A 21,688-nucleotide genomic window follows, 5' to 3' on the forward strand; every position below is an offset into this window, starting at 1 on the left:
CGTCAGAAAGTCCAGTAGCCAGTTGCACTGTGCAGGGTTGAGTGTGTAGGCAGCAGCCTTTCGGAGTTAGTGATGGCTGTTTAACAGTCTGATGGAATTGAGATAGAAGCTGTTTTTCAGTCTCTTGGTCCCAGCTTTGATGCACCTGTACTGACCTCGCTTTCTGGATGGTAGTGGGGTGAACAGGCAGTGGCTCGGGTGGTTGTTGTCCTTGATGATCTTTTTGGCCTTCCTGTGACATCGGTGCTGTAGGTGTCCTGGAAGGCAGGTAGTTTGCCCCCGGTTATGCGTTGTGCAGACTGCACATTCCTCTGGAGAACCTTGCGGTTGTGGGCGGTGCAGTTGCCGTACCAGGCGGTGATACAGCCCGACAGGAGGCTCTCGATTGTGCATCTGTAAAAGTTTGTTAGGGTTTTGGGTGACAAGCCAAATTTCTTCAGCCTCCTGAGGTTGAAGAGGTGCTGTTGTGCCTTCTTCACCACACTGTCTGTGTAGGTGGACCATTTCAGTTTTTCTGCGATGGGTATGCCCAGAAACTTAAAACTTTCAACCTTCTCCACTACTGTCCCTTCGATGTGGATAGGGGGTGCTCCCTCTGCTGATTCCTGAAGTCCACGATCATCTCCTTTGTTTTGTTGACGTTGAGTGAGACGTTATTTTCCTGGCACCACACTCCCAGGGCCCTCACCATCTCCCTGTAGGCTTGTCGTTGTTGGTAATCAGGCCTACTACTGTTGTGTCGTCCGCAAACTTGATGATTGCGTTGGAGGCGTGCTTGGCTACACAGTTGTGGGTGAACAGGGAGTACAGGAGGGTCTGAGCAGACACCCTTGTGTGGCCCCAGTGTTGAGGATCAGCGGAGTGGAGATGTTGTTCCCTACCTTCGCCACCTGGGGGTGGCCCGTCAGAAAGTCCAGTAGCCAGTTGCACTGTGCAGGGTTGAGACCCAGGGCCTCCAGCTTGATGATGAGCCTGGAGGGTACTATGGTGTTAAATGCTGAGCTGTAGTCAATGAACAGCATTCCTACATGGTTTCCTCTTGTTCAGATGGGATAGGGCAGTGTGCAGTGTGATGGCGATTGTGTCGTCTGTGGATCTATTGGGGTGGTAAGCAAATTGAAGTGGGTCTAGGGTAATAGGTAAGATTGAGGTGATTTGATCCTTAACTTCATATGGCTGCAGGGGCAGTATAGAGTAGCTTGGATGAAAGCTGCCCAGAGGTGCCCAGAGTAAGCGGCCTGCTCCTCAGTCCCAGTTGCTAATTAATACATGCATATTATTAGTATTGTATATAAAACACTCTGAAGTTTCTAAAACTGTTTGAATGATGTCTGTGAGTATAACAGAACTCATATGGCAGGCAAAAACCTGAGAAGAAATCCAAACAGGAAATGAGAAATCTGAGGTTGGTTGATTTTCAACCCAGCCCAGCTATTGAATTCACAGTGGGATATGGATGAAGTTGTACTTCCTAGGGCTTCCACTAGATGTCAACCGTCTTTAGAAACTTGAATGAGGCTTCTACTGTGTTGTGGGGCTGAAAGGGAGCTGAATGAGCCAGGTGTCTGGCAGAGAGCCAAGGGCTGGTCACTCGCAATTCACATGATAGCGACCTGCGTTCCATTGCTTCTCTACAGACAAAGAAATTCTCCGGTTGGAACGTTATTGAAGATTTATGATAAAAAAGATTGATTCTATACTTAGTTTGAAATGTTTCTAAGACCTGTAATATAACTTTGTGAAGTTTTTGTCCGACGTTATGCTGGACCTGCACGAGTGGTTTGGATTTGCATACCTAAGCCCTAACAAAAGTAGCTACTTGGACATAAATAATGGACATTATCGAACAAATCAAGCATTTATTGTGGAACTAGGATTCCTGGGAGTGCATTCTGATGAAGATCATCAAAGGTAAGGGAATATTTATAAAGTAATTTCTGATTTCTGTTTCAGACTCCAACATGGCGGATAATCTTCTTTTTTTCTGAGCGCCGTCTAAGATTATTGCATGGTTTGCTTTTTCCGTAGTTTAAAAAAAATTGCATTAAGGAGAGGTTTATCTATAATTCCATGTGTATAACTTGTATTTTCATCTACATTTATGATGAGTATTTCTGTTGAATTCATGTGGCTATGCAAAATCACTGGATGTTTTTGGAAATAGTGAATGTAACGCACCAATGTAAACAATGTTAACGGGATTGCAGCCATTAACTAGTCTCTCAAAGCACTTCATGGTGATAGGAGTGAGTGCTACGGGGCGGTAGGGATTTATCTTTGCCTTCTTGGGTACAGGAACAATGGTAGCCATCTTGAAGTATGTGGGGACAACAGACTGGGATAGTGAGCGATTGAATATGTCCGTAAACACACCAGCCAGCTGGTCTGCGCATCCTCTGAAGACGTGGCTAGGGATGCTGTCTGGGCCAGCAGCCTTGCGAGGGTTAACACGTTTAAATGTTTTACTCACGTCGGCCACGGAGAAGGGGAGCGCAGTCTTTGTTAGTGAGCCCGCGATGGTGGCACTGTATTATCCTCAAAGCGGGCAAAGAAGGTGTTTAGTTTGTCTCGAAGCGTGACGTCGGTGTCCGTGACGTGACTTTTCTTTCTGTAGTGATTTCCTGTAGACCCTGCCACATCCGTCTCGTGTCTGAGCCGTTGAATTGCGACTCCACCTTGTCCCTGTACTGGGATTTCGCTTGTTTGATTGCCTTGCTGAAGGAATAACTACACTGTTTGTAATTCAGCCATATATCCAGAACTCTTTCCATGGGTTAATGCAGTGGATCGCGCTTTCAGTTTTGTGCGAATGCTGCCATCCAGCCATTGGATTTAGGTTAAAAGTGTGTGTGTGTGTGTGTGTTTTATAGGGCGACGTACCTGGTCTTCACCACATCTAGAGGGTGCATCAACAGAATCTCCACCAGACCTGGAGAGAAACGAAAGTAGAACTCATCACAATATTGCTCTCCATTTACCGGAATGTGCACACTGTCAACCTGACAGTGATTTGTTTGGCAAACGGAGGGCTTCTTTGCTGGCGAACATCGTAAAAAGTAAGAGACACAATGATGAACCAAACTACGAACGGCAACCGATTTCTGTCACATTTTTCACTTCATCATTACCCAGTCAGCCAGCCAACCTCCGTACCACCCAATAATCATTGGTACCACCCCACAGACCAAACACGGTGGGTTAGAGCCACATGAATCATCACACCACTCATATTATTTACCGCCAGACTGTCAAGGGTGTGGTAAGCCTAATCGGTAGTGACGAGGAAGGCAGCGGTGACTGGTGAGTTGGTACCCCCCCCCCCCCAAACAGGCGCTAAGGGACTATAATCCTATTGTGATTGTGATAGTACCAGGCTAGTGACGATGGGCTCAAGTCACCAAACATCCGTGGGTTGTTGGATCATCAATGTAGAGCCTGTTGATCAGTGAGGGCCTCGTGGTCCCAGTCCAACACGCATACTTATCTCAGCACCCAGAGCCAAATGGTAATATTCTGTCTGTGAACGAGACACACACAGTATAATGAAGTACATCTGTGTTTAAAAAAACAAAACAACCCATTGCACTCCAACACTGGAGACATTCCACCTCAATCAGCCATTATAAAGTCAGATTCGTCGTTCTCACTGCATTTCTCGCTCTTAAGTCTGCTATTGTGTTGAATGGTTTCCCCTCGCAGATTCCCTCGGTGTGTACACAGCTGCTCTGCAACACGGCTTCATTCTAATTAAGCTCCATTAAATATATTGTCTATAAACAACAGAGTGTCTCCTTGGGGTTTTTCCAGGAAGCCAATTATCACGAGAGAGAAATACCACAGAGAGAGAGCATCTTAATATGGGCACTAGCTATGCGTTGGTAGAACTGTCTAGGTAGGTCAGAGCCTCCCGTCGTTGATATGAATTCAAACTGGAAAAAAAGGTAATTATCGGTTACTACCGTAAACATTTGACCTTAATAACCCTCTAGTCACATGAATGGATCTTACCCTCAGTCCCAGACATTTTGACAAAAATTGCTGTTACTATGAGCCCCTGGATCTCCTCTCCTCCAGGTAACCTGATGACGTGACGCTCAAAAACTCCAAACCCCTACCTGTCTGCCTGCACACTAAGCCTTTTCAAACCCCAACCTGTCTGCCTGCACACTAAACCTTTTCAAACCCCAACCTGTCTGTCTGCACACTAAGCCTTTTCAAACCCCAACCTGTCTGTCTGCACACTAAGCCTTTTCAACCCCCAACCTGTCTGCCTGCACACTAAGCCTTTTCAAACCCCAACTTGTCTGTCTGCACACTAAGCCTTTTCAAACACCAACCTGTCTGCCTGCACACTAAGCCTTTTCAACCCCCAACCTGTCTGCCTGCACACTAAGCCTTTTCAAACCCCAACCTGTCTGCCTGCACACTAAGCCTTTTCAAACCCCAACCTGTCTGCCTGCACACTAAGCCTTTTCAAACCCCAACCTGTGTGTCTGCACACTAAGCCTTTTCAAACCCCAACCTGTCTGCCTGCACACTAAGCCTTTTCAAACCCCAACCTGTCTGCCTGCACACTAAGCCTTTTCAAACCCCAACCTGTCTGTCTGCACACTAAGCCTTTTCAAACCACAACCTGTCTGTCTGCACACTAAGCCTTTTCAAACCCCAACCTGTCTGTCTGCACACTAAGCCTTTTCAAACCCCAACCTGTCTGTCTGTCTGCACACTAAGCCTTTTCAAACCCCAACCTGTCTGTCTGTCTGCACACTAAGCATTTTCAAACCCCAACCTGTCTGTCTGTCTGCACACTAAGCCTTTTCAAACCCCAACCTGTATGTCTGCCTGCACAGTAAGCCTTTTCAAACACCAACCTGTCTGTCTGCCTGCACACTAAGCCTTTTCAAACCCCAACCTGTCTGTCTGCACACTAAGCCTTTTCAAACCCCAACCTGTCTGTCTGCACACTAAGCCTTTTCAAACCCCAACCTGTCTGTCTGCACACTAAGCCTTTTCAAACCCCAACCTGTCTGCCTGCACACTAAGCCTTTTCCAACCCCAACCTGTCTGCCTGCACACTAAGCCTTTTCAAACCCCAACCTGTCTGCCTGCACACTAAGCCTTTTCAAACCCCAACCTGTCTGTCTGCACACTAAGCCTTTTCAAACCCCAACCTGTCTGTCTGCACACTAAGCCTTTTCAAACCCCAACCTGTCTGTCTGCACACTAAGCCTTTTCAAACCCCAACCTGTCTGTCTGTCTGCACACTAAGCCTTTTCAAACCCCAACCTGTATGTCTGCCTGCACACTAAGCCTTTTCAAACACCAACCTGTCTGTCTGCCTGCACACTAAGCCTTTTCAAACCCCAACCTGTCTGTCTGCACACTAAGCCATTTCAAACCCCAACCTGACTGTCTGCACACTAAGCCTTTTCAAACCCCAACCTGTCTGTCTGCACAGCAAGCCTTTTCAAACCCCAACCTGTCTGTCTGCCTGCACACTAAGCCTTTTCAAACCCCTACCTGTCTGCCTGTACACTAAGCCTTTTCAAACCCCAACCTGTCTGTCTGCCTGCACACTAAGCCCTTTCAAACCCCAACCTATCAGTCTGCCTGCACACTAAGCCTTTTCAAACCCCAACCTGTCTGTCTGCACACTAAGCCTTTTCAAACCCCAACCTGTCTGCCTGCACACTAAGCCTTTTCAAACCCCAACCGGTCTGCCTGCACACTAAGCCTTTTCAAACCCCAACCTGTCTGCCTGCACACTACGCCTTTTCAAACCCCAACCTGTCTGCCTGCACACTAAGCCTTTTCAAACCCCAACCTGTCTGCCTGCATACTAAGCTTTTTCAAACCCCAACCTGTCTGCCTGCACACTAAGCCTTTTCAAACCCCAACCTGTCAGTCTGCACACTAAGCCTTTTCAAACCCCAACCTGTCTGTCTGCACACTAAGCCTTTTCAAACCCCAACCTGTCTGTCTGTCTGCACACTAAGCCTTTTCAAACCCCAACCTGTATGTCTGCCTGCACACTAAGCCTTTTCAAACACCAACCTGTCTGTCTGCCTGCACACTAAGCCTTTTCAAACCCCAACCTGTCTGTCTGCACACTAAGCCATTTCAAACCCCAACCTGACTGTCTGCACACTAAGCCTTTTCAAACCCCAACCTGTCTGTCTGCACACTAAGCCTTTTCAAACCCCAACCTGTCTGTCTGCACACTAAGCCTTTTCAAACCCCAACCTGTCTGTCTGCACACTAAGCCTTTTCAAACCCCAACCTGTCTGTCTGCACACTAAGCCTTTTCAAACCCCAACCTGTCTGTCTGCACACTAAGCCTTTTCAAACCCCAACCTGTCTGTCTGTCTGCACACTAAGCCTTTTCAAACCCCAACCTGTATGTCTGCCTGCACACTAAGCCTTTTCAAACACCAACCTGTCTGTCTGCCTGCACACTAAGCCTTTTCAAACCCCAACCTGTCTGTCTGCACACTAAGCCATTTCAAACCCCAACCTGACTGTCTGCACACTAAGCCATTTCAAACCCCAACCTGTCTGTCTGCACAGTAAGCCTTTTCAAACCCCAAGCTGTCTGTCTGCCTGCACACTAAGCCTTTTCAAACCCCTACCTGTCTGCCTGTACACTAAGCCTTTTCAAACCCCAACCTGTCTGTCTGCCTGCACACTAAGCCCTTTCAAACCCCAACCTATCAGTCTGCCTGCACACTAAGCCTTTTCAAACCCCAACCTGTCTGTCTGCACACTAAGCCTTTTCAAACCCCAACCTGTCTGCCTGCACACTAAGCCTTTTCAAACCCCAACCGGTCTGCCTGCACACTAAGCCTTTTCAAACCCCAACCTGTCTGCCTGCACACTACGCCTTTTCAAACCCCAACCTGTCTGCCTGCACACTAAGCCTTTTCAAACCCCAACCTGTCTGCCTGCATACTAAGCTTTTTCAAACCCCAACCTGTCTGTCTGCACACTAAGCCTTTTCAAACCCCAACCTGTCTGTCTGCACACTAAGCCTTTTCAAACCCCAACCTGTATGTCTGCCTGCACACTAAGCCTTTTCAAACACCAACCTGTCTGTCTGCCTGCACACTAAGCCTTTTCAAACCCCAACCTGTCTGTCTGCACACTAAGCCATTTCAAACCCCAACCTGACTGTCTGCACACTAAGCCTTTTCAAACCCCAACCTGTCTGTCTGCACAGTAAGCCTTTTCAAACCCCAACCTGTCTGTCTGCCTGCACACTAAGCCTTTTCAAACCCCTACCTGTCTGCCTGTACACTAAGCCTTTTCAAACCCCAACCTGTCTGTCTGCCTGCACACTAAGCCCTTTCAAACCCCAACCTATCAGTCTGCCTGCACACTAAGCCTTTTCAAACCCCAACCTGTCTGTCTGCACACTAAGCCTTTTCAAACCCCAACCTGTCTGCCTGCACACTAAGCCTTTTCAAACCCCAACCGGTCTGCCTGCACACTAAGCCTTTTCAAACCCCAACCTGTCTGCCTGCACACTACGCCTTTTCAAACCCCAACCTGTCTGCCTGCACACTAAGCCTTTTCAAACCCCAACCTGTCTGCCTGCATACTAAGCTTTTTCAAACCCCAACCTGTCTGCCTGCACACTAAGCCATTTCAAACCCCAACCTGTCTGTCTGTCTGCACACTAAGCCTTTTCAAACCCCAACCTGTATGTCTGCCTGCACACTAAGCCTTTTCAAACACCAACCTGTCTGTCTGCCTGCACAGTAAGCCTTTTCAAACCCCAACCTGTCTGTCTGCACACTAAGCCATTTCAAACCCCAACCTGACTGTCTGCACACTAAGCCTTTTCAAACCCCAACCTGTCTGTCTGCACACTAAGCCTTTTCAAACCCCAACCTGTCTGTCTGCACACTAAGCCTTTTCAAACCCCAACCTGTCTGTCTGCACACTAAGCCTTTTCAAACCCCAACCTGTCTGTCTGCACAGTAAGCCTTTTCAAACCCCAAGCTGTCTGTCTGCCTGCACACTAAGCCTTTTCAAACCCCTACCTGTCTGCCTGTACACTAAGCCTTTTCAAACCCCAACCTGTCTGTCTGCCTGCACACTAAGCCCTTTCAAACCCCAACCTATCAGTCTGCCTGCACACTAAGCCTTTTCAAACCCCAACCTGTCTGTCTGCACACTAAGCCTTTTCAAACCCCAACCTGTCTGCCTGCACACTAAGCCTTTTCAAACCCCAACCGGTCTGCCTGCACACTAAGCCTTTTCAAACCCCAACCTGTCTGCCTGCACACTACGCCTTTTCAAACCCCAACCTGTCTGCCTGCACACTAAGCCTTTTCAAACCCCAACCTGTCTGCCTGCATACTAAGCTTTTTCAAACCCCAACCTGTCTGTCTGCACACTAAGCCTTTTCAAACCCCAACCTGTCTGTCTGCACACTAAGCCTTTTCAAACCCCAACCTGTATGTCTGCCTGCACACTAAGCCTTTTCAAACACCAACCTGTCTGTCTGCCTGCACACTAAGCCTTTTCAAACCCCAACCTGTCTGTCTGCACACTAAGCCATTTCAAACCCCAACCTGACTGTCTGCACACTAAGCCTTTTCAAACCCCAACCTGTCTGTCTGCACAGTAAGCCTTTTCAAACCCCAACCTGTCTGTCTGCCTGCACACTAAGCCTTTTCAAACCCCTACCTGTCTGCCTGTACACTAAGCCTTTTCAAACCCCAACCTGTCTGTCTGCCTGCACACTAAGCCCTTTCAAACCCCAACCTATCAGTCTGCCTGCACACTAAGCCTTTTCAAACCCCAACCTGTCTGTCTGCACACTAAGCCTTTTCAAACCCCAACCTGTCTGCCTGCACACTAAGCCTTTTCAAACCCCAACCGGTCTGCCTGCACACTAAGCCTTTTCAAACCCCAACCTGTCTGCCTGCACACTACGCCTTTTCAAACCCCAACCTGTCTGCCTGCACACTAAGCCTTTTCAAACCCCAACCTGTCTGCCTGCATACTAAGCTTTTTCAAACCCCAACCTGTCTGCCTGCACACTAAGCCATTTCAAACCCCAACCTGTCTGTCTGTCTGCACACTAAGCCTTTTCAAACCCCAACCTGTATGTCTGCCTGCACACTAAGCCTTTTCAAACACCAACCTGTCTGTCTGCCTGCACAGTAAGCCTTTTCAAACCCCAACCTGTCTGTCTGCACACTAAGCCATTTCAAACCCCAACCTGACTGTCTGCACACTAAGCCTTTTCAAACCCCAACCTGTCTGTCTGCACACTAAGCCTTTTCAAACCCCAACCTGTCTGTCTGCACACTAAGCCTTTTCAAACCCCAACCTGTCTGTCTGCACACTAAGCCTTTTCAAACCCCAACCTGTCTGCCTGCACACTAAGCCTTTTCCAACCCCAACCTGTCTGCCTGCACACTAAGCCTTTTCAAACCCCAACCTGTCTGCCTGCACACTAAGCCTTTTCAAACCCCAACCTGTCTGTCTGCACACTAAGCCTTTTCAAACCCCAACCTGTCTGTCTGCACACTAAGCCTTTTCAAACCCCAACCTGTCTGTCTGCACACTAAGCCTTTTCAAACCCCAACCTGTCTGTCTGTCTGCACACTAAGCCTTTTCAAACCCCAACCTGTATGTCTGCCTGCACACTAAGCCTTTTCAAACACCAACCTGTCTGTCTGCCTGCACACTAAGCCTTTTCAAACCCCAACCTGTCTGTCTGCACACTAAGCCATTTCAAACCCCAACCTGACTGTCTGCACACTAAGCCTTTTCAAACCCCAACCTGTCTGTCTGCACAGTAAGCCTTTTCAAACCCCAACCTGTCTGTCTGCCTGCACACTAAGCCTTTTCAAACCCCTACCTGTCTGCCTGTACACTAAGCCTTTTCAAACCCCAACCTGTCTGTCTGCCTGCACACTAAGCCCTTTCAAACCCCAACCTATCAGTCTGCCTGCACACTAAGCCTTTTCAAACCCCAACCTGTCTGTCTGCACACTAAGCCTTTTCAAACCCCAACCTGTCTGCCTGCACACTAAGCCTTTTCAAACCCCAACCGGTCTGCCTGCACACTAAGCCTTTTCAAACCCCAACCTGTCTGCCTGCACACTACGCCTTTTCAAACCCCAACCTGTCTGCCTGCACACTAAGCCTTTTCAAACCCCAACCTGTCTGCCTGCATACTAAGCTTTTTCAAACCCCAACCTGTCTGCCTGCACACTAAGCCTTTTCAAACCCCAACCTGTCTGTCTGCACACTAAGCCTTTTCAAACCCCAACCTGTCTGTCTGCACACTAAGCCTTTTCAAACCCCAACCTGTCTGTCTGTCTGCACACTAAGCCTTTTCAAACCCCAACCTGTATGTCTGCCTGCACACTAAGCCTTTTCAAACACCAACCTGTCTGTCTGCCTGCACACTAAGCCTTTTCAAACCCCAACCTGTCTGTCTGCACACTAAGCCATTTCAAACCCCAACCTGACTGTCTGCACACTAAGCCTTTTCAAACCCCAACCTGTCTGTCTGCACACTAAGCCTTTTCAAACCCCAATCTGTCTGTCTGCACACTAAGCCTTTTCAAACCCCAACCTGTCTGTCTGCACACTAAGCCTTTTCAAACCCCAACCTGTCTGTCTGCACACTAAGCCTTTTCAAACCCCAACCTGTCTGCCTGCACACTAAGCCTTTTCAAACCCCAACCTGTCTGCCTGCACACTAAGCCTTTTCAAACCCCAACCTGTCTGCCTGCACACTAAGCCTTTTCAAACCCCAACCTGTCTGCCTGCACACTAAGCCTTTTCAAACCCCAACCTGTCTGTCTGCACACTAAGCCTTTTCAAACCCCAACCTGTCTGTCTGCACACTAAGCCTTTTCAAACCCCAACCTGTCTGTCTGTCTGCACACTAAGCCTTTTCAAACCCCAACCTGTATGTCTGCCTGCACACTAAGCCTTTTCAAACACCAACCTGTCTGTCTGCCTGCACACTAAGCCTTTTCAAACCCCAACCTGTCTGTCTGCACACTAAGCCATTTCAAACCCCAACCTGACTGTCTGCACACTAAGCCTTTTCAAACCCCAACCTGTCTGTCTGCACAGTAAGCCTTTTCAAACCCCAACCTGTCTGTCTGCCTGCACACTAAGCCTTTTCAAACCCCTACCTGTCTGTCTGCACACTAAGCCTTTTCAAACCCCAACCTGTCTGTCTGCACAGTAAGCCTTTTCAAACCCCAACCTGTCTGTCTGCCTGCACACTAAGCCTTTTCAAACCCCAACCTGTCTGTCTGCCTGCACACTAAGCCCTTTCAAACCCCAACCTATCAGTCTGCCTGCACACTAAGCCTTTTCAAACCCCAACCTGTCTGCCTGCACACTAAACCTTTTCAAACCCCAACCTGTCTGTCTGCACACTAAGCCTTTTCAAACCCCAACCTGTCTGTCTGCACACTAAGCCTTTTCAACCCCCAACCTGTCTGCCTGCACACTAAGCCTTTTCAAACCCCAACTTGTCTGTCTGCACACTAAGCCTTTTCAAACACCAACCTGTCTGCCTGCACACTAAGCCTTTTCAAACCCCAACCTGTCTGTCTGCACACTAAGCCTTTTCAAACCCCAACCTGTCTGTCTGTCTGCACACTAAGCCTTTTCAAACCCCAACCTGTATGTCTGCCTGCACACTAAGCCTTTTCAAACACCAACCTGTCTGTCTGCCTGCACACTAAGCCTTTTCAAACCCCAACCTGTCTGTCTGCACACTAAGCCATTTCAAACCCCAACCTGACTGTCTGCACACTAAGCCTTTTCAAACCCCAACCTGTCTGTCTGCACAGTAAGCCTTTTCAAACCCCAACCTGTCTGTCTGCCTGCACACTAAGCCTTTTCAAACCCCAACCTGTCTGTCTGCCTGCACACTAAGCCCTTTCAAACCCCAACCTATCAGTCTGCCTGCACACTAAGCCTTTTCAAACCCCAACCTGTCTGTCTGCACACTAAGCCTTTTCAAACCCCAACCTGTCTGCCTGCACACTAAGCCTTTTCAAACCCCAACCGGTCTGCCTGCACACTAAGCCTTTTCAAACCCCAACCTGTCTGCCTGCACACTACGCCTTTTCAAACCCAAACCTGTCTGCCTGCACACTAAGCCTTTTCAAACCCCAACCTGTCTGCCTGCATACTAAGCCTTTTCAAACCCCAACCTGTCTGTCTGTTTGCACACTAAGCCTTTTCAAACCCCAACCTGTATGTCTGCCTGCACACTAAGCCTTTTCAAACACCAACCTGTCTGTCTGCCTGCACACTAAGCCTTTTCAAACCCCAACCTGTCTGTCTGCACACTAAGCCATTTCAAACCCCAACCTGACTGTCTGCACACTAAGCCTTTTCAAACCCCAACCTGTCTGTCTGCACACTAAGCCTTTTCAAACCCCAACCTGTCTGTCTGCCTGCACACTAAGCCTTTTCAAACCCCTACCTGTCTGCCTGTACACTAAGCCTTTTCAAACCCCAACCTGTCTGTCTGCACACTAAGCCTTTTCAAACCCCAACCTGTCTGCCTGCACACTAAGCCTTTTCAAACCCCAACCTGTCTGCCTGCACACTAAGCCTTTTCAAACCCCAACCTGTCTGCCTGCACACTAAGCCTTTTCAAACCCCAACCTGTCTGCCTGCACACTAAGCCTTTTCAAACCCCAACCTGTCTGTCTGCACACTAAGCCTTTTCAAACCCCAACCTGTCTGTCTGCACACTAAGCCTTTTCAAACCCCAACCTGTCTGTCTGTCTGCACACTAAGACTTTTCAAACCCCAACCTGTATGTCTGCCTGCACACTAAGCCTTTTCAAACACCAACCTGTCTGTATGCCTGCACACTAAGCCTTTTCAAACCCCAACCTGTCTGTCTGCACACTAAGCCATTTCAAACCCCAACCTGACTGTCTGCACACTAAGCCTTTTCAAACCCCAACCTGTCTGTCTGCACAGTAAGCCTTTTCAAACCCCAACCTGTCTGTCTGCCTGCACACTAAGCCTTTTCAAACCCCTACCTGTCTGCCTGTACACTAAGCCTTTTCAAACCCCAACCTGTCTGTCTGCCTGCACACTAAGCCCTTTCAAACCCCAACCTATCAGTCTGCCTGCACACTAAGCCTTTTCAAACCCCAACCTGTCTGTCTGCACACTAAGCCTTTTCAAACCACAACCTGTCTGCCTGCACACTAAGCCTTTTCAAACCCCAACCGGTCTGCCTGCACACTAAGCCTTTTGAAACCCCAACCTGTCTGCCTGCACACTACGCCTTTTCAAACCCCAACCTGTCTGCCTGCACACTAAGCCTTTTCAAACCCCAACCTGTCTGCCTGCACACTAAGCCTTTTCAAACCCCAACCTGTGTGTCTGCACACTAAGCCTTTTCAAACCCCAACCTGTCTGCCTGCACACTAAGCCTTTTCAAACCCCAACCTGTCTGCCTGCACACTAAGCCTTTTCAAACCCCAACCTGTCTGTCTGCACACTAAGCCTTTTCAAACCCCAACCTGTCTGTCTGCCTGCACACTAAGCCTTTTCAAACCCCTACCTGTCTGCCTGTACACTAAGCCTTTTCAAACCCCAACCTGTCTGTCTGCACACTAAGCCTTTTCAAACCCCAACCTGTCTGCCTGCACACTAAGCCTTTTCAAACCCCAACCTGTCTGCCTGCACACTAAGCCTTTTCAAACCCCAACCTGTCTGCCTGCACACTAAGCCTTTTCAAACCCCAACCTGTCTGCCTGCACACTAAGCCTTTTCAAACCTCAACCTGTCTGTCTGCACACTAAGCCTTTTCAAACCAAAACCTGTCTGTCTGCACACTAAGCCTTTTCAAACCCCAACCTGTCTGTCTGTCTGCACACTAAGCCTTTTCAAACCCCAACCTGTATGTCTGCCTGCACACTAAGCCTTTTCAAACACCAACCTGTCTGTATGCCTGCACACTAAGCCTTTTCAAACCCCAACCTGTCTGTCTGCACACTAAGCCATTTCAAACCCCAACCTGACTGTCTGCACACTAAGCCTTTTCAAACCCCAACCTGTCTGTCTGCACAGTAAGCCTTTTCAAACCCCAACCTGTCTGTCTGCCTGCACACTAAGCCTTTTCAAACCCCTACCTGTCTGCCTGTACACTAAGCCTTTTCAAACCACAACCTGTCTGCCTGCACACTAAGCCTTTTCAAACCCCAACCGGTCTGCCTGCACACTAAGCCTTTTCAAACCCCAACCTGTCTGCCTGCACACTACGCCTTTTCAAACCCCAACCTGTCTGCCTGCACACTAAGCCTTTTCAAACCCCAACCTGTCTGCCTGCACACTAAGCCTTTTCAAACCCCAACCTGTCTGTCTGCACACTAAGCCTTTTCAAACCCCAACCTGTCTGCCTGCACACTAAGCCTTTTCAAACCCCAACCTGTCTGCCTGCACACTAAGCCTTTTCAAACCCCAACCTGTCTGTCTGCACACTAAGCCTTTTCAAACCCCAACCTGTCTGTCTGCCTGCACACTAAGCCTTTTCAAACCCCTACCTGTCTGCCTGTACACTAAGCCTTTTCAAACCCCAACCTGTCTGTCTGCACACTAAGCCTTTTCAAACCCCAACCTGTCTGCCTGCACACTAAGCCTTTTCAAACCCCAACCTGTCTGCCTGCACACTAAGCCTTTTCAAACCCCAACCTGTCTGCCTGCACACTAAGCCTTTTCAAACCCCAACCTGTCTGCCTGCACACTAAGCCTTTTCAAACCCCAACCTGTCTGTCTGCACACTAAGCCTTTTCAAACCCCAACCTGTCTGTCTGCACACTAAGCCTTTTCAAACCCCAACCTGTCTGTCTGTCTGCACACTAAGCCTTTTCAAACCCCAACCTGTATGTCCGCCTGCACACTAAGCCTTTTCAAACACCAACCTGTCTGTATGCCTGCACACTAAGCCTTTTCAAACCCCAACCTGTCTGTCTGCACACTAAGCCATTTCAAACCCCAACCTGACTGTCTGCACACTAAGCCTTTTCAAACCCCAACCTGTCTGTCTGCACAGTAAGCCTTTTCAAACCCCAACCTGTCTGTCTGCCTGCACACTAAGCCTTTTCAAACCCCTACCTGTCTGCCTGTACACTAAGCCTTTTCAAACCCCAACCTGTCTGTCTGCCTGCACACTAAGCCCTTTCAAACCCCAACCTATCAGTCTGCCTGCACACTAAGCCTTTTCAAACCCCAACCTGTCTGTCTGCACACTAAGCCTTTTCAAACCCCAACCTGTCTGCCTGCACACTAAGCCTTTTCAAACCCCAACCGGTCTGCCTGCACACTAAGCCTTTTCAAACCCCAACCTGTCTGCCTGCACACTACGCCTTTTCAAACCCCAACCTGTCTGCCTGCACACTAAGCCTTTTCAAACCCCAACCTGTCTGCCTGCATACTAAGCCTTTTCAAACCCCAACCTGTCTGCCTGCACACTAAGCCTTTTCAAACCCCAACCTGTCTGTCTGCACACTAAGCCTTTTCAAACCCCAACCTGTCTGTCTGCACACTAAGCCTTTTCAAACCCCAACCTGTCTGTCTGTCTGCACACTAAGCCTTTTCAAACCCCAACCTGTATGTCTGCCTGCACACTACGCCTTTTCAAACACCAACCTGTCTGTCTGCCTGCACACTAAGCCTTTTCAAACCCCAACCTGTCTGTCTGCACACTAAGCCATTTCAAACCCCAACCTGACTGTCTGCACACTAAGCCTTTTCAAACCCCAACCTGTCTGTCTGCACATTAAGCCTTTTCAAACCCCAATCTGTCTGTCTGCACACTAAGCCTTTTCAAACCCCAACCTGTCTGTCTGCACACTAAGCCTTTTCAAACCCCAACCTGTCTGTCTGCACACTAAGCCTTTTCAAACCCCAACCTGTCTGCCTGCACACTAAGCCTTTTCAAACCCCAACCTGTCTGCCTGCACACTAAGCCTTTTCAAACCCCAACCTGTCTGTCTGTCTGCACACTACGCCTTTTCAAACCCCAACCTGTCTGCCTGCACACTAAGCCTTTTCAAACCCCAACCTGTCTGCCTGCATACTAAGCCTTTTCAAACCCAAACCTGTCTGCCTGCACACTAAGCCTTTTCAAACCCCAACCTGTCTGTCTGCACACTAAGCCTTTTCAAACCCCAACCTGTCTGTCTGCACACTAAGCCTTTTCAAACCCCAACCTGTCTGTCTGTCTGCACACTAAGCCTTTTCAAACCCCAACCTGTATGTCTGCCTGCACACTAAGCCTGTTCAAACACCAACCTGTCTGTCTGCCTGCACACTAAGCCTTTTCAAACCCCAACCTGTCTGTCTGCACACTAAGCCATTTCAAACCCCAACCTGACTGTCTGCACACTAAGCCTTTTCAAACCCCAACCTGTCTGTCTGCACACTAAGCCTTTTCAAACCCCAATCTGTCTGTCTGCACACTAAGCCTTTTCAAACCCCAACCTGTCTGTCTGCACACTAAGCCTTTTCAAACCCCAACCTATCTGTCTGCACACTAAGCCTTTTCAAACCCCAACCTGTCTGCCTGCACACTAAGCCTTTTCAAACCCCAACCTGTCTGCCTGCACACTAAGCCTTTTCAAACCCCAACCTGTCTGCCTGCACACTAAGCCTTTTCAAACCCCAACCTGTCTGCCTGCACACTAAGCCTTTTCAAACCCCAACCTGTCTGTCTGCACACTAAGCCTTTTCAAACCCCAACCTGTCTGTCTGCCTGCACACTAAGCCCTTTCAAACCCCAACCTATCAGTCTGTCTGCACACTAAGCCTTTTCAAACCCCAACCTGTATGTCTGTCTGCACACTAAGCCTTTTCAAACACCAACCTGTCTGTCTGCCTGCACACTAAGCCTTTTCAAACCCCAACCTGTCTGTCTGCACACTAAGCCATTTCAAACCCCAACCTGACTGTCTGCACACTAAGCCTTTTCAAACCCCAACCTGTCTGTCTGCACAGTAAGCCTTTTCAAACCCCAACCTGTCTGCCTGCATACTAAGCCTTTTCAAACCCCTACCTGTCTGCCTGTACACTAAGCCTTTTCAAACCCCAACCTGTCTGTCTGCCTACACACTAAGCCCTTTCAAACCCCAACCTATCAGTCTGCCTGCACACTAAGCCTTTTCAAACCCCAACCTGTCTGTCTGCACACTAAGCCTTTTCAAACCCCAACCTGTCTGCCTGCACACTAAGCCTTTTCAAACCCCAACCGGTCTGCCTGCACACTAAGCCTTTTCAAACCCCAACCTGTCTGCCTGCACACTAAGCCTTTTCAAACCCCAACCTGTCTGCCTGCATACTAAGCCTTTTCAAACCCCAACCTGTCTGTCTGTCTGCACACTAAGCCTTTTCAAACCCCAACCTGTATGTCTGCCTGCACACTAAGCCTTTTCAAACACCAACCTGTCTGTCTGCCTGCACACTAAGCCTTTTCAAACCCCAACCTGTCTGTCTGCACACTAAGCCTTTTCAAACCCCAACCTGTCTGTCTGCACACTAAGCTTTTTCAAACCCCAACCTGTCTGTCTGCCTGCACACTAAGCCTTTTCAAACCCCTACCTGTCTGCCTGTACACTAAGCCTTTTCAAACCCCAACCTGTCTGTCTGCCTGCACACTAAGCCTTTTCAAACCCCAACCTATCTGTCTGCCTGCACACTAAGCCTTTTCAAACCCCAACCTGTCTGTCTGCCTGCACACTAAGCCTTTTCAAATCCCAACCTATCTGTCTGCCTGCACACTAAGCCTTTTCAAACCCCAACCTGTCTGTCTGCCTGCACACTAAGCCTTTTCAAACAGAGGATTGCTGGGAAAGAACAAGACGTTATTCTATTCCTACACACACACACACAGCATTAGGATCCACAGTAGAGGAAACCAAACAGAGAAATGAACGAACAAAACAACAACGCAATAGATTCCTCCATGTCTCCACACACCCGGTCCGAACAAGTCCACGCCTAGACTGCATCCCCAATGCCACCCTATTCCCTACCTAGCGCACTATTTTGATCAGAGCCCAAGGGAATAAGGTGCCATTTGGAACGCATCCCAAGTCAGACACACAACAACATTAGGAGAAGGTTTATCGTTAATTCATCATTGACTGCCCGTGTAGCTCAGGGGGACTGGAGCAGACTGGAGATCACATTCTCATGGACTAAGCTAAGGCATGTTTTCTCTCTCATAGTTTCAGTTCTGGAAAATAGAGAAAACAGAGCTGAGTGAGAGAGACAGAGACAGAGGGACACAGGGAGAAGTAGTGTTCCTATATGCATGAGGCCAACAACGGTCTCAGAGTGAAGGCCTCCACTAAAACTTGTATGTTTCCAACGGAAGCAGATTAAAATAGATTTTGGCCTTTGATATGGTCTTACTTACGGTGCCATTTCTCTGGGACAGCAACAGCAGTGAGTTACTGGCCATATCATTTAGGACATCAGCCATTCATGGTCAATGGTTACGGCACATTGACTCCCAAGAGAAGACTCTAATTGCTACAGAGACGCACCGCAGAGTAGGCCTGACTACTATAAACTGTAGGCTGTCTGGCTGATGTGGGTTAGCTGTGTGTAGTTATCGGACTACTCAGCTCGATGCGATGCCTGAGACGCAAGATGGTAACCGGGACAAAAAAAGACTGACAACGAGCCTGACAGAACGCTAACAACTCCAACCTCAACCAAACCAGATCTGACCCAGCTCCTATGTAGAACTCGTCTGGTTACCAGTCTGGTGAGAGTTCATTCCACTCCTTGCCACTCCTGTCCAGCTAAACACGACACAGAGCACAAGGGAGTGGCATGTTAGCTGAACAGACTGGTGCCCGGACTACAGTAGAACATTCCTTGAGCACCGCCTCAACACTACATACCAGCACTGATCAGTCCGTGTTTCGTTTCATTTCATCCTGCGGTTGTTCCTCTCCACGGCTGATGAGTGTGAGGGTGGTGTGAACGTGGAGGGAGGAACGGTAGAAGTGTGTGAAGGGTACCCTGGAGTGTGTGAGGGGTCTCGGTGCTGATGCTGGCCCGATTAAACAGTAGCATGTGCTGACAGCTGAAAGGAAACCCCCATGACGCACTGGTGCCGTGTGGAGCAGGAGGGCCTTCACTCGTCTTCTTCAGAGAGTTTGGTTGAATTGTGGGAAGAGGGACAGGGACAGACTGATGATAGCAGGCGAATGAGGAGCTGAAACAACAACTGGGCGTTAAGGTTTTCCTGTGTGGTGCTGGCAATGCCAGGGCTGTAGGTTCAATTCCCCCAGCGATCATATACACATACTAAAATGTACGCACATACTGAAGATGAGAAGAACTTGTCCCTTTGGATAAAAGCATGATATTGTCTTGGGTTGGCACGTCTGCTCATCTTTCAGTGAGAACAGCAGAGAGCTCCTACCGCTGGCGTAGAATAGTTGTACTGATGTAACACCAACAGTGACCTGCCATCTGGTTGGGTTTTCTAGCTCTGTTCCACTACACTGGTTGAAATGTTGGTGGATCCCATTATTTACCGTTTATTTTGTCTCCGGTGTCAAAACGGCACTGACAGGTCCTGTCAACCAGGGCTCCAGCGCCTGCACAAAAAATGTGTATTTTTTCCCCCCTAACCCCTAAAACCTCAACCCAAACATTAAGTTTACAAATAGCATTTGAACCATTTCAGGACATCAACTTTTCTAAAAAGTTGACACGTACTGTACTACCTCGTTAGGACATTTGGGTGATTTGTTATGACATTGAGGTCCTGATAAGGTAGGAAAAAACATGTAGACACAAACGCACGCACACACACCGAGAGAGAGCGGCAGCTCTGCCTGGAACACAGCCACGTTACACAATCAGATACTGTATTGATACTCTACTTCACCAAAAACCGGCTCTGTGTTAAATTTCAGTGTTACTTGACCAAAAAAATAAAAAATACTTAGTGGCTATGATTTCAAAAAACTACACGGATTTCACGGGTGAAAATCGTGCTTATTTTGATTGAATGCCGATTTCTATCGCCAGCTGTTTCCATCGTGTGCCAGTGTTTAACACGCATGGGATTTTGGCTACGGGCAGGACTCAGTAGTCAGAGTGACTCTGGATTGTAGGCCTGTGCTAAAGAACGGTCCAATAGAATTGAATAGAATAGATCTGCCTACTTTAAATAACCATGGGGTAGACCATAGAAATACATGATTAGAACGCATTCTATTTGTCCAGGGTAGAATACCAGGCTAGAGGCAACCACTGTGTCCTATAGCTTTAACAAGCACCGACACGGGCAGCCCGTCCCTTCAACATTCCACCTAGTCTGATAACTTTTCTTACAGGAAAAAAAGTTGATCATACATCTCGCAGATGAGATACTGATCCGAGTTGGTTTTGGCTCAGGGAGCCACGCAGTTCGCTCCCACGCAGAAGTGAGAAAGGAAAACAGCGCTGTGCCAGGGAGCGATTGCTCAACGTGACCGCACAGGTGTCATCAATCACAGAGACGGACAGGAGTCACAATTCCTAGTAGTCAGAGAGAAAAAGTCACAGGAAGTTGGAATTCCCCTGTGAAAGTGACACGCACTGTGTGCATTAGGCTCTACAAATACTCAATTCATTCCTAGATGATTCGTATCTAGTAATTATTCGATATCGTATTTGATACGGCCTTACCTACGGTGCCATTTCTCTGGGACAGCAATGGCAGTGAGCTACTGGCCATATCATTTAGGACATCAGCCATACATGGCCTACGGTCACGGCACATCGACTCCCAAGAGAAGACTCTAAATTGCTACAGAGACGCACTCCCAGGCACTTTTAGTTCAGCTCTCTGATACGATATGCCCCGACGAAACCCTTCAGTTGAACCCGTAGCTGACGGCTGAATGTGACTCTGTTTCACAACGCATCAGAGTTACAATGCAAAACAAACACAGCGCCAACACTCCTCCATTTGTCATCCAAGTGGAACAAAGCAGATAATCCATCAACACGCAGAGACGACATTCAGGTTCCATTACTGTCAGGACGGAAAGAACCGGTTGAAGAGTATGTATGCACCGGTCCCAGCCAGAACTGGACTACTGTTCCCGGGTTAGTCCCTGCAGTACCATGGTACACTAAAGATTCAGGGGCACACCAAGGAGCAAGTATCCAAGTACTTTTGACCCGCCGATGAAGAAAATGGAAGTATGTTTGTGCGACAAACTTTTATAAACTTAACACATGATTTAACATGACTGTCTCAATGAATGAAAGCAACGGACGCTTCTATTCACAGCTCCTTACAGTAGTACATACGTATATTTTGGTATGGGTGAATCATTTGTAACAAGCCGGCTCAACACCCACCTACACAGCATAGCCTCCAAGCACATACTGTACATTAGGCATGTAGATGAATGAGTCGGTCCGAATGGGAGATGGAGAATATAATTCAACATAAAACATAGGGGGACCTAAATTCACACGCGACTGTATCGGGGCTGGACCAATAAACTACGACGTATTACTTATAGCAGCAGGCCAACACTTTAACGCTGAAATGGTGCCTTGAGAGAATCAACTCTGTTTTTACAGCAAACAGCAGACTCGCCCATTCAAATGTAATCCTATTAAAGTGAAATTGGGAATTTAAACCTTTTTCAAA

General features: G+C 48.3%; 1 protein-coding gene across 10 annotated transcripts in view; it reads right to left on the minus strand.

Annotated features, from left to right (window-relative positions):
- The window catches only part of slc25a21 (solute carrier family 25 member 21), a 259,138-nt gene that overhangs the window by 79,160 nt on the left and 158,290 nt on the right, over positions 1-21,688 (minus strand). For all 10 annotated transcript variants that reach the window (XM_036954590.2, XM_090210935.1, XM_036954588.2 and 7 more), the window contains one exon: positions 2,881-2,929. In XM_036954590.2, coding sequence (XP_036810485.1) covers positions 2,881-2,929 — 49 coding nt within the window. The remainder of the gene's footprint in view (positions 1-2,880; positions 2,930-21,688) is intronic.

Source organism: Oncorhynchus mykiss, chromosome 19, assembly GCF_057628025.1.
Source record: "Oncorhynchus mykiss isolate SJ-2025 chromosome 19, ASM5762802v1, whole genome shotgun sequence".
Lineage (NCBI taxonomy): Eukaryota > Metazoa > Chordata > Actinopteri > Salmoniformes > Salmonidae > Oncorhynchus > Oncorhynchus mykiss.